Genomic DNA, 16,832 nt, shown 5'->3' with positions numbered 1-16,832 from the left:
ATAAAAGGGAGCCTTGGCCTCTCAGGAGGGGGGGAAGATGGATGCACTCTACTGACACTGTTTATCTCCTTCCTACACTATTTGCCCCCTCCCTGACTTGAGCGTCGGAGGGCCGGCGCCGGAAAACCCGGCCACCGGCTCGTGTGCAGGCACCCAGACGGAGGACGCCGCCAGCTGACGGATCGTCGCCTCGCCCCGTGGACCAGCCGTCCCTTCTCTCCGACCGCCCCAGACGGAGGACGCCGCCCGCCGACGGACCGCCGCCCCGCCGTGAGAACTCGCCGCTCCCTCTCCTCGACCGACGATTGCCCCCGGGTCCAATTTCCAGCAACAGATACCATATTATGACAATTTTCTCAAACATAAATATGAATGTGCAAAAAAAAAAAAAAACATAGATATGAAGGCGTCCATGATTAGTTAATAAATTTTTGAAATTATCTGGTTGAGAATTAAAAAGATTTCTTTAACTTATCCAACCGTAATTTCTGAAATCTAAAGGCAAAAAGTTCCACACTTCCATCATCACCTCTATATTCATCCTCGTCATCAGGAAATAAAAAACATCTGCATTCACATTTAGATGCTGTCTATCTTGACTTTCCCTATATAAACTTTAAATTGACAGATGCATCAACCATATCAGCAAACATGCCCTTCCATTTTGATTTGTAGGGGCCAAGTTGCAAAATCGTAGTCGACAAATTTTCATCATGCTTTTGCTGATAGTCAACCAAATTCCTACAATTGTACCAAAAAAAAACCAAATTTCTAAAATAAAATATTAGATCTTATAAAAGCTAATGTTAGCTGTTATAGTTACATCCATCAATATCATTTTATACAATAGAATATTATTTTGAAAACTAATATATATGACATGAAACAATTAATATGATATAATAATAATTTTTCAAACATAGATATGAATTTGTAGCAAAAAATAAAAATATAGGTACGAAGGCGTTGCCATTAGTTAATGAATCCTTCATAAATTCTTAAAATTGTTTAACTAATATTTAGAAAGATTTCTTTATCTCACCCAACCAAGAAATCTAAAGCAAGAAAGTTTCACTAAGGATAAAAATTCATCACACTCCATGATCATATCTACATTCATCTTTATCGTCATAAATTGAAAACTTTTAGGACTCATAGAAAACTTCTAAAAAATTTTTCTCATCAGAGTATTTTTTGTGAAAAGTTTGTTTTTGAAAATACGATTTTTGAAAAAATAGTTTTGTTATATTTGGTTGATCATGAAAAAGTGAAATATTTCAGAGTGGTTTATAGTTGGAATCTATTTTTTAAAAAAAGTTATATAAAATATTTATTATATTCTTAATAAAAAAATTTATCTATAGATTTTGATAGTTTTAGAAAAATAAGAATCCTAATTTTCAACCGATAAAACATAGTTTTTTTTTTTGTGAAACATATTTTTTATAAATAAATAAATAAATAAATAAATGTATATATTGAAAACTTCGACTAAATAAGAGATCTTCTATTTTTTTGTTTGGCTATATTTTCGCTTCTCGCGACCCAAACAAGTTCCTAGATCCTGTCTGCCGCGCCTTTCCCGGCATAAATATTGAATTAACAAACGACTTCATTAAAAAAAAATTAAATTAACAAACGCATCAAGAGCAAACATGTAGGCAGCCAAGCAAGCTCATGACATGTACAACACCGCCAAAAAACCCACCGAGTCTTATTGTAGATTGCGTCATCCACGTCATCAGAGTACTCCACCAAGCGGCTGTCGTTCTATTTTGGCGATTGATATCGATGAGCCAAAGCTACCAGTTCCATACTTGGCAGGAGAAGCTTATTCTGCTGCGCTAGCATCATCGGACGGTCGAGAATGGCGGGGGAGAAGAGCAAGATCCTGATCATCGGTGCCACGGGGTACATCGGAAAGTTCATCACGGCGGCGAGCGCGCGGTCCGGTCACCGCACCTTCGCCCTTGTGAGAGACACCGCCCCCTCCGACCCGGCCAAGGCCAAGCTCCTGGACGACTTCAAGGCCTCGGGCGTCACCCTCATCCAAGCAACTATCCCCAAACCCTAACCCTAATTTCCCCCAAAGCTGTCGCCTTTAATGGTATCTCGATCTCTAGGGTTTCGATTTTGATTTCTTTTTGTTTCCAATTTTAGGGGGATCTTTACGATCACGGTAGCTTGGTGAAGGCGATCAAGCAAGGGGACGTGGTGATCTCGACGGTGGGGTTCTTGCACTTGGCCGATCAGAGCAAGATCATCGCCGCAATTAAAGAAGCTGGAAACGTTAAGGTGAGGGCTTCTTCATCTCTGTCGTCATTTCGATCTCTATTCTTAATTTTGCTATTTTCAGAAATGGGATCTGATCAGTGATCACCGCCATCCGCCGAGGTTGAGGTCCTCTTGATAGCATTCTAATGGGTTTGGACGTCTGGGGATTTAAGTATTATTTTAATCAAGTGAAATTATTATTTTATTCATTTATATGTTTTAACCCCTCTCCTGGTCTCATTATATTGATTCGGGGATGTTAAGAAAGAGAAAATATAAAGAAAAATCACCAAAAGAATGATAATTATTTTCCCAAGGCCAAACTAAGGAGGGAGTGGCGGCAATCTGAAAAATGAACGAAATTATCCTCACTTATATTATATTAATTACATTAATATAATTAATATTAGTTATATTGATATATATTATGTTACTATATTGTAAATATATTAATATATTGATTAATAATATAAATAATAATATATGTAATATATAATATATTTAGTAATACATATTAGTTATTAATTAATAATTAATAGATATTTATTATTTATCAATAAATCTAACATTGCATTTATTAATCATTAATATATCTATTTATATATGAAAACATGCTAAAATTTATTTATAATAAAATATATATGTTTAATATATATAACTGATTTAAAAATATTTATTAACTTATATAAATATATTTTAATATTCGAAATGGCTAATATTAACAGTTTTTATGCATGTGGGCTATAAATGGTCAATGAGCTGAAAAAAAAAGGTTATTATCGAAATTATTTATTTAAGGGTGTTGGAATGTTCATTCATGATTTGGTAATAGTTGCCAAAATGTTAGGGCAACGAACTGCTTTTGGAGGCATCTGTGTTAACGATAATTATATATGGATTCCATTTATCCTTGGCACTTAATTTGGTGAATCTTTATATCCGGGCTTAGATTCTTACAATCTTTGGTAATAAGATTATTTTCTCTTCAAATAATTTTATACTGAGCTTTCATCATGCTTTGGAGTTTGAAGAGGTTCTTTCCATCTGAGTTTGGGAATGACGCCGACCGTGTGCATGCTGTGGAGCCATCAAAAACAACATATGCCATCAAGGCCCAGATCAGACGTGCTATCGAAGCAGAGGGGATTCCTTACACCATTGTTTCTTCCAACTTCTTTGCTGGTTACTTCCTCCCATCACTCGGACAAGCCGGAGAGCCTGGTCTTCCCACAGACAAAGTTATTATCTTGGGTGATGGGAATACCAAAGGTGACTATTTTGGTCTTCCCAATGTTCACCTCTCCGAGTTTGCAAGAACAAAAACCCATAAATGACGAAGAGAAAGTCAGCAGAATCATCGCATTTGAAGCAGCCATTTATCAACTAATCTGGCATTATTTCCCTTGTTTCAGGAATCTTTGTCGACGAAGATGACATTGGCACATTCACCATTAGAGCCGTGGATGACCCAAGAACCCTGAACAAGATTCTGTATATTAGACTGCCTGCCAACACCTTAACTCACAATGAGCTAGTCTCCCTGTGGGAGAAGAAGGTTGGCAAGACCTTTGAGAGGGTGTATGTTCCTGAAGAAGAGGTTCTGAAGAAGATCCGAGGTGCACAGGAACTTAATCTAGGTTTGTGATTTGAGATCATTATAAACTTATCTACTAACGCAGGTGCTTATTGTCTTTCAGCATCTGCCTATCCGATGAATGTCTGGCTGTCTCTCGGCCACTGCGCCTTCATCAAAGGGGACCAGACAAACTTTCAGATTGAGCCATCATTTGGTGTGGAGGCCACAGAGCTCTATCCTGATGTCAAATACACTACTGTTGATGAGTATCTGAATCGGTTTCTCTGAAAGCACTCGTGGTTGGCTGCTGTTGCATAATGATTTTACCGATGAGCAAGCTCATAACAAGTGATTTACATGCTGTTGAACATTTCAGTATACACTCAGTCACGAGTATAGCTCTTTTCTTCTTTGGTTACAATCGCAAGGATAGTTCAATGACTCCAAATCTTTTGAGAAAAACAATGGCTGTAATCTTCTAATACGTTTTGCTCGATAATGAATCTTCTGATTTAGAACTTTCTGTGCATTGCATTGTGGAACCACGATTATATCAGAGGTAAAAAATTCAGAAGATGGTACCCTCTTTTTCTCTTTTTATCAAAACACAAACACACACACACACACACACACACAATTTTATGGGAGGACATCTGGAGGATGGCATTTCTGCTGCGAACATTAGCTGTAGGAGTTATGTTTTTATTGCATTGTATCATAATATTATCTTAGTGTATCTAAACATCAAAATGGGCAGGTTAAATGTAAATCAGGGTCCTTATCTTTCAGAAAAAAGTGCCCATCAACAGGATTCTGGGGTTTTTCGCTTTACAATAGGTTTCTTGGGCTTTTCGAGGTGCAGAGGCCCCGATCCCAGTAAATTTCTTTTTGGGAATCAGATAATCAATACTTGTCAAGGGAGACAGCACCAACTTTGAAGCCAAACCATCATTTGGAGTAGAGACCACTGTGTCTTATTCATGATGTCAAATACACCAATGAAATTGCATAATATGATCATAATTTTAATAGAAGGTTCTTCTTGGACCTAAATGCTTGATCGTAAAGTGGCATATTTCTTTCTAAGCAATTAATTTGTGGTCCAAGTCCTACTTAGTTACATATATAGAAGCTCTAGTTTTTGCTTGTTTCCCTTCTTTCCCTTGGAGCGACCACCTTGGCCACGCCACCTTGTATCATTTCATCTATCCAGTGGATCGCTGATAAGTTCTCAACTGTTTCCTCAAAAACAAGCAAAATACCCTTTCCAATAGTGTTGCTATCTTCCAAGGACCTCTATTAGATTCGTCTGAAATTAATCCCTTCACAACCCACCAACAGCAACAAAGAAGTCTTATTCACATTGCCCCCTTCCATGTTTTTCCCACTTAAAAGGTCTTGCTGCACTTAATTGCAACTATAAGACTATCATTTCTGCTCAATAATATACACATCAAAAGAATTCTATAATATACATGCTTTCTATTCTTCTTTCGAGGAAATCCCAGTTTCACAGTGAAAAGGGTCCTGCTGCACCTAACTGCAAAAATAAGACTAGCTTTTCTGCTCATTCATGTTTATTATTCTTCTTTTGAGGAAATCATGTGTATGGAAAGCTGCGAACAGATGAGTTGAATTACAAGTCGATCCTTTCAACTGAACCCTGTAATAAATTTGGAGAGATGGGAGATAACAGAAATGCAGTGCACACTCCAATTTCCTCTAGTTATTTACCACAAAATTTTAAAGAATAAATCGTTGGCATGAAATACAATTCATGATTTCTTTCTAAAATACAATTTAAGAAAGAGAAAATGTGAATTAACTTAAAATTGTATCAGTCAATTCCAATGGAATTTTATAGGGAAAAACAAATCACCCCTTCCCTCTAAATTAAAATGGCAGAAGACGATCCATCCAACCTTCTCATAAATAAGAAGTCCAGTAGATCAGGACATCCATTTATTACCAAGCAGACATCCGCTCCTCTTCTATGCTTCCCTCCGTCTTGAGAATAAATAAATAGGCACATAAAAAAATCTCCGTTACCAAAGTGTTTCATTTGCTGTCATCGATGCCGGTTGCCGGCTCCGGCGCCGGCGCCGGCGCCGGTGTCGGTGGTTGTGTAATTGTCGTCGTCGTCGTTGTTGTTTTATTCTTCATAGAATCCATCATCCTCCTGGTTCTCATCTCACTCCTAGACTCTCCTAACATATAAAGGAGGAAACTTTAGCTCATATAATGGAGACAAACGGAGGAAAAAAACGAAAAACAGAAAAAATCCAAAATTTTCAATGGTAAGGCCCCTTACCTTGAGAACCCAGATTGGGTCTTGCCGACGCTGACCAAAAGATGAGAGTTGGGGTGATGATGCTGAGAAGAGCCCAGAAGAAAAAGACCAGAACAAAGCCTCTCGGGGGCATCTCTCTACGATATTAGAAGAGGTGAAGGTGCTCTTGGGGAGCTCTCTTCCACAATGGAGGAAGAGATCAGAAGAAGACTGGGAATAATAATGATAAGACCAACAGTTGGAAACTCGCTGGCAATGGAGCAGAAGAGAAGGAAAAAAAAAGGGAAATAAAAAAATAGGCAGGAGAGCTGCTCTCGTTTTTTTATAACTTTATATGCGAATTCAGAAATTTGAGTACTTGGTTTAGAAGACGTTTGCTAAGTAGTAGGTGAAGGGTTGCTGAATGGGGCACTATGATTGAGATTTGAGAGGGACCCCACGTTCCTGTTGAACATTTCCACTTTTTTTTTTCTCATGTGGTGCGTTGAATCTATTCGTAAAGCTATGCACCATCTGATTGGTGGAACTTTGAATGAAATGCAGTAAGATTTTCTTTTCTGTATGTTCCAGCTATTAATTAGATCACATAATGAACAACAAGTTCCTGACATCATAGATGCTGGCAAGCAGAATCCATCGTCCCCTATTTGCATGTGTCTTCGTACCAAGTCCAATCCAGCACAAGCATGCATAACTAAAATGAATTAAACATAAGAAAAGATGGTGAATTGTGGTCAGTTATGACCAATTACTTGATTAGATGGTGACCAATTACTTGAGTGATATTTATTAATTTGGAGCACCATCTAACTTCTTTTATGATAACGTAGAAGAAAGAAAGGTTCTTTTGCTATAATTATAGAGCTTTTGATGATGTAGAGCAATTGTTCGATCATTGAAGCATAGAAGGATGGCATTTACCGTGTACCTTTAGTGAGGGTCCTCGCAGTACCATACAAGGACTATAAAACATCAATTAGATTCCCCTTCATATATAAAAAATGTGTAAATGGGTATCCTAAGGCTATTTGAGGCCACACATGTGCCATTAAAAAACCGTTGTCTTCATATGCTTTCACGTTGTCTACTATCAATAATGTGCTTTCATGTTGTTTATTATCCATTGTTACCGAGTTCATGAATTCAGTATATGGGAGGTATATTTTTTTGAGAAGAACAGTGAACTAAGTCACCATCATTTCGCTGAAGTTATGAAATAAGAAAACAGAGAGTGACTTCAGTCCTTAACCCTATTGGGAGTGAGAAAATGAAGACCAAACTGAAAATTTCAACATCGTCGATACTGTTTTTTGTAGGTGCTTCTATTGGATAACGTTTTGTTGGGGTTTTCTTCCAAACAAACACAAAAACAAGTCTTGAAGTAACATCGTCGTTTTACTATTGAACCAGGAAGGCTCTCTCATTTCTGGTAAAAGTATCTGGACATATTTTGATTCAATATTAATAGGTTTACTTATTCAACAAGCTGAACAATTTCATAAATAATTTGAAGGAATTCTATATCAAGATATAAGTAGACCTGTAAGTTGCTTTTTTTTTGGTAAATTCTTTATAAATAGTTTCTGTAAACTCCACTTTTTTAATAAAGGTCGGATGGCTTTGCTTTCCTCTTCATCAAAAAAAAAAAGATTCAGTATTAAAATTTATTTTTAGTAAACTCAATATTAAAATTTGAAGAACATTGGTAGTGCATGTCCCAACGATTATTGTTTAGTTCAATTTTCTTAGGGTTTGCATTATGTAGCATCCTCTCTCTCTCCCTCTCTCTCCCTCTCTCTCTCTCTCTATGTGCGTGTGTGTTTTTGTTTGCCGATATCTCTGTCCGAGATCCAATGGTGGGACAATTTCAAAAACAGCAACAATAGGAACAGACTTAGCCCCTCGCATCTCATAAATATGAATAAGGGCCTTCCAAGTAAAAAGTACTCTAAATTAACGTGGTAGGAGTTGCCACAGGCCTTTCATAATAAGTTCTCCTAGTCTCCTTCCTCTAGAATACGACTCCGTAGCGGGAACTGATACAGCTGCAGCTATCTCATTCCAAATCACATAGGCAAGTCTCGGATGTTTGGAGTTACAATGGTGTGACAACTTCAAAAACAGAGCAAGGAAACAAACCTTCAGAACGATGGCTCTTAACCTTGTTTCCAAGTTGCGAATACAGGTAAAACCTTGGACAAGATCCAGCCATCGGATGGTCGCCGAACACCGGCCCTTATCACTTTCATTATCTACTGGTCACGTCAAAAGACATTGAAAGAGGAAAAGGGAAACCTATCGGTTAGGAAAGTGCCATCGGTCGCTTTGGTACCACGTTACTATCTTGGCTGTTGGCTGGCATCCCGCAAAAGACAGGAAATATCATAAATTGTGCTCTAATTAGGGGCCCAGCCTCCTCCTCTGTCCCAATCTAAACAAGATAGCATTAGACCACCTACAATCATGGTTGTGTGGATTTATTTTCCCACAACTAGCAAGATTAGATACGCAACCGTCAAGAGTTCGTTACCCACCCCCCTCCCCAACCCTTTCCTGTATGGTATATCTTGGCTTGGATGAACCCATTATGTGAGAACTTCAACGGACAAATCAGTTAATCCTATTTAAAAATATTCAAAGTAAAATTAATTTATGTTCGATGATTTTAATTAAACTAAAATAATAAGAAAAGAAGACGGATGGTCGGGTGACAGAGTATGACGACACTGGATGGGTTAGGTTTAAGTAACTCGGTTAATGAATCATAGGGCACTGAGTCATTTAGGGCTAAGGCCTTTATTAGATAGAGTTCATCAATAGTGGATTTCATAGAAACTTAACGGGACTGGAGTGATCGGTCTAATAGGCATCCCGACACCAGGATAGTTTAGCACCTCTTTTTAGGAATCAACTTAGGCCTGTAGAATAGGTGGATGGGACCGCAGCAATGTAGGGGGGGCTAGAGATTAAGCGGACCTCCTGCATCTTCCTTTGGGAGTTGTGAGGTAGGTAGGGAATGAGCGCAATAAACGGAGGGGGGGGGGGGATGACTAACCCAATTTTCTTAATTTAATAGGAAAGATTAAAGCATTTGATTTATTCCGCTTTTGTGCTTCCTGGCCAGCCAAATGACTAACCCAATGTGCTTCTTGCGTAGACATGAGTAAATTCAATGAAGTTAGAGATTCCAAAAGGAAATGGACGTCATGTAGGATATAATTATAGGGGAAAATGCTCCATATCTTACGTTTATCGTCTAAAAACTTGGCAAAGAGTCTCTAAATAAGGATACCACTAGCTTTTAGATTAATAAAGATGTTGCTTGTGTTTTCATTCTCTTTTTTATTTTTCTAGGGGAACAGGTGGGTTTTTCCTACGTTTAGTTCGCCACGTAGTTGGTAAATTAAACTCCCATTGCACTTGTGCAGTCGGACCTATGGCTCTTATGCTATTCTATGTAGTGTGAGCAAATTTTCAGCTAATCCATATTATATGCTTTCAATGTTATAAAACAAAATGGATATCGAGTACTTAGTGGGATAAGTTATGTCATATAACTACATGTTCTTACAAAGCTTTCCAATTTTTTACTTTTTTTAATATTTCATACATTTTCCAAATGATTTTACCCCAGGTCAAATTTTGGTGACAACACGATGGATGATATAATTGTAGCATGTCAAAAGCCTAAATTACGATAGTAGTATTAAGAAGGATAGCTGTTGCGGCATCGATTTTGTCATCAGAGATCAGCAGGCTAAACTAGTGGCGGTTGAGGGTCAGCGCATTTTTGATCAGTATGTCACTGCTGCTGAGGTCAAAGCTATCTGAGAGGATGTCTCCTATGTGAGACGGATGCTGGGGGCGGACCACATCATCCTTGAAGAGGACTCTGCTACGGTGATTGAGGGGATCCGGGGCCCTAGGAGTGCTGTTAGCGGATTGCGGCTGCTCCATGACATTCGCCGACTCTTAAGCGAATGCGTCGCCTCTCGGGCTACCCATATCTTCAAAGAGGCCAACAGCGTTGCTGATTGGGTGGCTTTCTATGCAGCTCATCACTTCGAAGATTGTATCTGAAAGACCCACGCCTTTGTTTTATCTCTCTTGCATTTTCTTCTACTATCTGGCTCTTTGGGCTGTACTCACACCCAACGTGTGTGAGCTGCCGATGTACCCAAAAAAAAAAAAAAAACCTAAATTATGGGATTGTAGATCCTTTAATTAGTTCGGATTGTCTGAGCTAATTGCAGAATTCCAGATCTTGTGATTAAGTTGCAGTACTTTGAGCTAATTCCGAGATTTTAGATAATGCAATTACACCAGATTCTATGTACCGTTCCCACAAAATACAAATCACTACGATGGGAACGAAACAGGTTTTTCAGATAACGTGTGCTTCAGTTTCACCATAATACAAAGGCTGCTGTTTTCATTTGTATATTTGATATCTCTCTACAACAAACATTATTTTGCAAAATTTAATTTTTCTATTAAATATTTTTTCAAAAAAATTCTACGGTATAAAAAGATAATTATTTTATTCAATAAGAGATGAATAGGAAGACAACATTGTTATGTTTCTGTCGTCACTCATTATTTCTTATTATAATACTATTATAACAATTATTTCAATAATAATATTAAAATATGAAGTGTTGAACACATGAACTTGTTTGTATGTCGAAAATTCCCACCCATGCCCTTGACGCGATCAGGCAATTTCTTTCACGTGGGAACTGTTGCTAGAAAGCGTCTTGGCAAGAATTTTGAAACAGCTGACTTTGTTATTGAATGAACCCTAGACATTAGTATCATGGATAGCACCTCACTTGATCTTACTCTTTACACAATGACTGCCCTCTTGGGTGTCAAGCAAAGAGAAGAATTCGAGAATCAACCAGGACTGGATAAACAGTCTCAAAAGTCAATCCCGGAACTGCATGAGTTCACCGAGGTGGAGTATACGAGTGAGTATTACACAAAGAATTTACAAGCGGGTGAGTTTGAGGCCTCAATAGCTTAGTGTTGTGGGTTAATGATGCTCGAGCATGTACTTGTTTTGAGTTTCTCTTTATTTTATATAAGTTTTTATGGATTGATCACAGGTGGTTAGAGACGTCAGTCGGTTTACAATATCGTCGAGCTCCTCCCTTTTCGAAAATATATCAGCTACTACAGGCGCTTGCTAGGGTTCCTCTACTATAGGTGGAGTTGCTTGGTCATCCACTCTGCAGGTGGGCTAAAGCTAAAGGTGTTCCATGGAAGTGTAGTAGTTCCTCTGATCGAATCCCTGCTTTACCTAAGATCAATTTCACTATAAAGAATTTCAAATGGTAGCGCCTCTTGGCTAGCTATTGGCTCTGTTGGTTTGGCCGTTCCCCAATCAGATGTTTGGATGTGAGCTATACTCCGTGTCACTTGGACTGCCTAAACTACTAAATAAAGCCCTTATGGTGTTCACAAGCCATCGAAGGTTTTCCGCAGTTGACCAGTAAGGGCTAGCAAAAGAGGGAAGGGCTCTTTTGGGTGCGGGTGGCGCCCCCGGGAGCGCGTGATTCAGATGGGTCGCGCGCTCCCAGGGGGTCTCGCGCGCCAAACGCGCGCCTGGCGGGCCGCGCGCGCCTGGCGGGCCGCGCGCGCCTGGCGGGCCGCGGGAGCCTGCTGGGCTGTGTGCGCCTGGTGGGCCAGGCTTGCCTGGCGGGCCGCCGATGATGGCTGGGCCCCGCGGGCAGTTGGCTCCGAGTGAGCCTGTTCGCGAGCTGGCAGTCCCTGGGGCTGCTCGATCGAGGACTGGTCCTTTCCAGTTTGGGCTTACGGGCGAGGGTATGGACCCGGCGAGTAGCCATGATGTTATGGAGCCGGAGACTGTAGGACGAGAGAGGCTCGGGTCCCCGGGAGCATTGAGTCTGCCTGGACTGGTGGAGACCATCGAGGATCCAGCACGGGGAGCATCTACAGTATTCTGGTTTGGTTCCCCACCCCAGGTGGAGGAGAGACCCCGGCCAGAGACCTCTCTGGTAGGCACTGGAGTCATAGTATACCCCCCGCAGGAGACTAGCCCGGGCGAGCGTGACCTAGGCGGTGGGGCCCATGGGGCAGGGGGTCGGGTTTTAGTTAGCCACCCTGACGCTGAGCAGCTGGCTCAGGCCGCCCAGGAGGGGGTGTCCCGGGGGGATAGTCGGGAGACCAGTGGTGACCGGGTAGCGGTCGCAGGGACCACCAGTATACTGGCGGTGGATCATTCGACGATGGTACAGAGGGTCCGAGCGGCTGTCATGCGGGCTGTCTCCGGAGTGAGTAAGGATGATGGTCAGCTAGGGGGGATGCACCCCGAGGTAGTGCTGGACCCGTTGGCCCAGGGGGTGGACGAGCCTGTGGCCGACCTCTCAGACTTTTCTCCATGAGGATCCTAGCTTGGAATTGCAGAGGGGCAGGTAAGCCCTCCTTTAGGACGTCGTTCAGGAGGTTAGTGCAGGTCCATAGCCCAGAGATTTGCTTCCTCTGTGAGACGCGATTGTCTGGTAACGGTCTTCGTTGTGTGCAGCGTCGTCTGGAGGCCGACTGGGAGTCCTATGCGATAGACTCCCTAGGGCTTTCAGGGGGTATTTTGGTATTATGGAAGCGGGGGGTGGCGTCTGTGGATGTCTTCCACAACTGCCTCCAACAGGTTATTATGATCATTACCGAGCCTGATGCGGCTCCATGGGTTCTGTGTGGGGTGTATGCGAGCACTGATTATAGGAATAGGAGAGTTCTCTGGGACGAGATTACTAATCTGGTTGTCCAGGGGTTTCCGACCATGGTGATAGGTGATTTCAATTGTATCTTAAGTGCGAGTGAGAAGAGAGGAGGACGACCCTTTACCGATACAGTAGATCGTAGAGAGTTTCGGGATTTTGTATCTCAGAATGGCTTAGTGGATCTGGGTTTCTCGGGACCGCGATTCACGTGGTGTAACAACCAGTCTGGTATGGCTAGGGTTTGGGAGCGGATAGATAGGGCTATTGCGAGTCCCGATTGGATCATCCGATTTCCCACCTACCAGGTCAGACACTTATCCCGGATCGCCTCTGACCATTGTCCACTGTTGTTATCAACAGCTTCGGACACTGGCCATCACAGCCTTTTCCGTTTTGAGAAGGTGCTCGTTGTTACGACAGCATGAGGTCTTCTGGAGACAGAAGTTCAGGGTCCAGTGGATTAGAGAGGGAGATCGGAATACCAGCTTCTTCCACCGGACGACGGTCATCAGGAGGCAGAGGAGCATGATTCGTTCCCTGCGAGATGGGACTGGTCGCCAGGTGGAGGGGGAGGCAGAGGTTAGTCAGGTACTGCTAGATTTCTTCCGGTCCAGATGGACGGAGGATAGAGATCCCGGGGATGTCGGCCAGCTCCCGAGGGCAGATACGCAAATCGGAATGTCGGAGAATGCACTCCTGGTTCGACATGTGACAGGGGAGGAAGTGCAGGAGGCAGTCTGGGCCCTTGCAGGGGATAAGGCCCCAGGGCCGGACGGTTTTCCACCTTTCTTCTTTAGGAGATATTGGGGTGTCATTCGGGTTGCAGTGGTGGAGGCAGTACAGTGCTTCTTCAGTCAGGCAGTGATGCCTGATGATTGGAGAGCTACCTATGTAGCGCTGATACCTAAACGCCAGGATGCGAGGGAGCCCAGCCATTTCAGGCCCATCAGCTTGTGTACAACCCTTTATAAGGTGGTGGCAAGGATAATGGTGGGTAGGATGAAGCATCTGCTGCCAGGCCTCATCTGCCAGGAGCAAGGTGCTTTTGTGGGGGGTAGGAATATCTCTGATAACGTCATGTTGGCCCAAGAAATGATGTGGGATCTGCGACGGGCCTCTAAGCGAAGAAGCATGATGGCTGTCAAGCTGGATATGGAACGGGCTTATGATAGGATTCGGTGGAGCTTTTTACGACGCGCTTTGGAGTGCTTTGGTTTTCATGAGACCTGGATTGAGTGGGTGTTGGGGTGCGTCCAGGGGTCGAGATTCTCCATTTTGATCAACGGTACGCCCTCCCCTTTCTTTAGGTCTACGATGGGGCTTAGACAGGGATGCCCGTTATCCCCATATTTATTTATCACCTGTTCAGATGTCCTGTCTCGGGCTCTGCGGGGTGCCTGTGCTAACCGGGAACTGGAGGCGTTTGTTCCCGCCCCAGGGTCTCGGTCTATATCGCATTTACTATTTGCAGACGACTGCCTACTCCTGGCCAGGGCGCAGGTAGAGGATGCACGTGTACTTAGGAGAGTATTAGCGGAGTACTGCGTTATGTCGGGTCAGAAGGTAAACCTTCAGAAGTCAACAATCTCCTTCAGCCCTAGCACTGAGCATAGGGTCAGACAGGAGATTCGGGGGTTACTTGGGATGCCGGCTCAGGATGGGACCTGGGTTTACCTGGGAGTACCCATCACGGGTCAGAGGTTACGGGTGGCGGAGTGTTCTGGTCTGGTGCAGAGGATTCAGAGCAGACTGGAGGGATGGAGGGCATCTTCGCTCTCCATGATGGGTAGATTGACGCTGATTAGGTCAGTGCTAGCTTCCATGCCTGTCCACCTCATGGCCAACACAGTAGTTCCGAAAACAGTGCTAATGAGGATTGAGCGGCTACTTCGGAGCTTTCTGTGGGGGTCGCATGGAGGGGGTCACGGGATGCATCTAGTGGCATGGGAGAGTGTCTGCCTACCAGTGAGTGAGGGTGGCCTCGGGGTCTCGTCTCTGGTGGAGAGACGCGAGGCGCTGATTGCCCGACATGCTGCTCGATTCACACTGGAGCCACAGGGGTTCTGGAGTCAGACCATGGCCACCAGGTATGGTCGGACTGGCACTGCAGGGGCGATTCGCAGTGGGCGTCGCTGCTCATTCATGTGGCGAGAGATTGCCAGATATCTTCCCATGATTGAGGAGAACACTAGATGGTTGATCGGAAATGGGCAGAGTATTGACGTGGTTGGTGACCCATGGGTGGGGGCCTTACCCTTGAGACGGTGGCCGACTATGGTTGACATTGAGGCAGTGGAGGGACTGCGGGTCTGTGACCTCCTTGTCCCGGGCGGGGTTGCCTGGGATGAGGATAGGTTGGGTTACATGTTTGGGGTACACTTGGCTGAGAGGATTAGATCCCTTCCGATTCCGGGGCATGTGGGTCCGGATACCCGGGTGTGGAGCATGTCGTGCAGGACCGGAGTGAGGGTGGGGGACCTCTCCCTTGTGCTCCGGCCAGAGCATGAGCCAGGGCCGGACTGTGCCTGGGTTTGGCACCTAGGCCTCCATCCGAGGGTCGCACTGTTCTTATGGAAGGTCGCTTGAGTTCGGCTTCCGACAAGAGCAGTATTGAGCGAACGGGGCTTGAGGTTGCCCCCAGAGTGCGGGGCATGCGGAGTGGTCGAGTCGGTGGACCATGTACTGTTTCAGTGCATATGGGCGAGGGCGGCATGGTGTGCGGCGGGGCTGCCATGGGATAGTTGGACCCATGTGGACCAGTTCTTACAAACTATTCGCAGGTGGTCCGGTAACCCATTGACTCGCCAAGAGGCGATTAGAGCGACCTGCACAGCATACCAGATATGGCTGGCCAGGAATGCTCGAACCTTTGGTGAGCAGAGCAAGTCGCCAAGGCTCGTGGCGGAGAGCGCCCGGGCGCAGGCGGCAGAGTTTAGTCATGCTTCCTCCTTAGATGGACTTTTGATAGCTCGGGATATCTGGGGTTCTCCTTCTGCCTCGGCAGCTTCTTACACGGTGTTTTTCACCTGGGAGCCCCCACCCCCGAGCTTCCTCAAAGTCAATTTTGATGGGTCCGTGCTGGATGGTGGCACGATAGGTGGAGCGGGTTTTGTTATTCGGGACCCGTCCTCCAGGGTAGTGGCGGCAGGAGGCTGTCAGTTATTTGACTGTACGGTCCCTGGGGCGGAGCTGAGAGCTGCCTGGGCGGGTCTTCGGCACGCTCAGCATGTGCTCTCAGCTAGATCAGTCATCTTGGAGGGTGACTCGGCTACGGTCATTAGTTGGATCCAGGGGGGTCTGAGAGCCGGTGCTGCCGACCACCCCTTGGTCCGCGATATCGGGGTGATGATGAGGGACGGAGGGGTAGTCCAGGTGAAGCATGTGTTTCGAGAAGCCAATGGGGCTGCGGACTGGGTGGCCACGTATGTGGCTAACCATACCGGGAGCACCCTATGGGCTGGGGACGGGGAGCTGCCTCGGGAGCTCCGGGAGGTTTTGTTTTCCGATTTTATTGGGTGTATCCGTACACGTGTTGTATAGATCGCCCGGTTTAGCAAAAAAAAAAAAAAAAAAAAAAAAAAAAAAAAAAAAAAAAAAGGGAAGGGCTGGGGGGCAGAGCGCGAACGCATACCGGAAAAAAATGGAAAATAGGGCCCTAGCCTCGTCGGCCCTCTAATTCTCAACCCCGACCTACACAAGTGGTTTTAGAATCCACATTTTGAAAAAGTCCGATGTAAATTTTTTGAGTATATTCGAAAAATGTCTCCAAGATTGCTGTCGTTATACTACATGCCATGCAATACTCCATCGAAAGATTCAAAAACAGTTGCGGAGAATTTTGATTGTTATCCTTCTATGATATATTAATCTATTATTCTCATTCATCTCCAAACCTACTTGATCATGAATTACATGTGTTTTTTTTGATAAAAAGTAATTATGCAAAACT

The 16,832-nt window shown here is 43.8% G+C and overlaps 1 protein-coding gene and 1 long non-coding RNA gene across 2 annotated transcripts; one reads left to right on the top strand and one right to left on the bottom strand.

The window, feature by feature from the left end:
* The first annotated feature begins 1,772 nt into the window (after positions 1 to 1,772).
* On the top strand, positions 1,773 to 4,379 carry LOC103711541 (phenylcoumaran benzylic ether reductase Pyrc5-like). The gene is made up of 5 exons (XM_008797718.4): positions 1,773 to 2,053; positions 2,161 to 2,295; positions 3,306 to 3,543; positions 3,687 to 3,890; positions 3,972 to 4,379. Exons 1-5 carry the CDS (start codon positions 1,868 to 1,870, stop codon positions 4,136 to 4,138), a joined length of 930 nt encoding a protein of 309 aa, XP_008795940.2. The 5' UTR covers positions 1,773 to 1,867; the 3' UTR covers positions 4,139 to 4,379.
* Positions 4,380 to 5,549: 1,170 nt separating this feature from the next.
* On the bottom strand, positions 5,550 to 6,473 carry LOC108511467. The gene is made up of 2 exons (XR_001879711.2): positions 6,162 to 6,473; positions 5,550 to 6,057 (listed from the first exon to the last, which is right to left on the bottom strand). It is a non-coding gene; the product is annotated as an uncharacterized LOC108511467 (long non-coding RNA).
* Between the last annotated feature and the right edge of the window lie 10,359 nt (positions 6,474 to 16,832).

The sequence above is a fragment of the Phoenix dactylifera genome, chromosome 15 (assembly GCF_009389715.1).
Source record: "Phoenix dactylifera cultivar Barhee BC4 chromosome 15, palm_55x_up_171113_PBpolish2nd_filt_p, whole genome shotgun sequence".
NCBI classification, from domain to species: Eukaryota; Viridiplantae; Streptophyta; class Magnoliopsida; order Arecales; family Arecaceae; genus Phoenix; species Phoenix dactylifera.
The sequence above is the reverse complement of the archived record's forward strand: the minus strand, read 5'-3'. Positions and strand labels throughout refer to the sequence as shown.

Coding starts and splice junctions, on each gene's coding strand:
- LOC103711541 (XM_008797718.4), top strand. CDS start 1,868: ATGGCGGGGGAGAAGAGCAAGATCCTGATCATCGGTGCCACGGGGTAC. Junction 2,296..3,305: donor AAGAAGCTGGAAACGTTAAG/GTGAGGGCTTCT, acceptor TGGAGTTTGAAG/AGGTTCTTTCCATCTGAGTT. Junction 3,544..3,686: donor GGGTGATGGGAATACCAAAG/GTGACTATTTTG, acceptor CCCTTGTTTCAG/GAATCTTTGTCGACGAAGAT.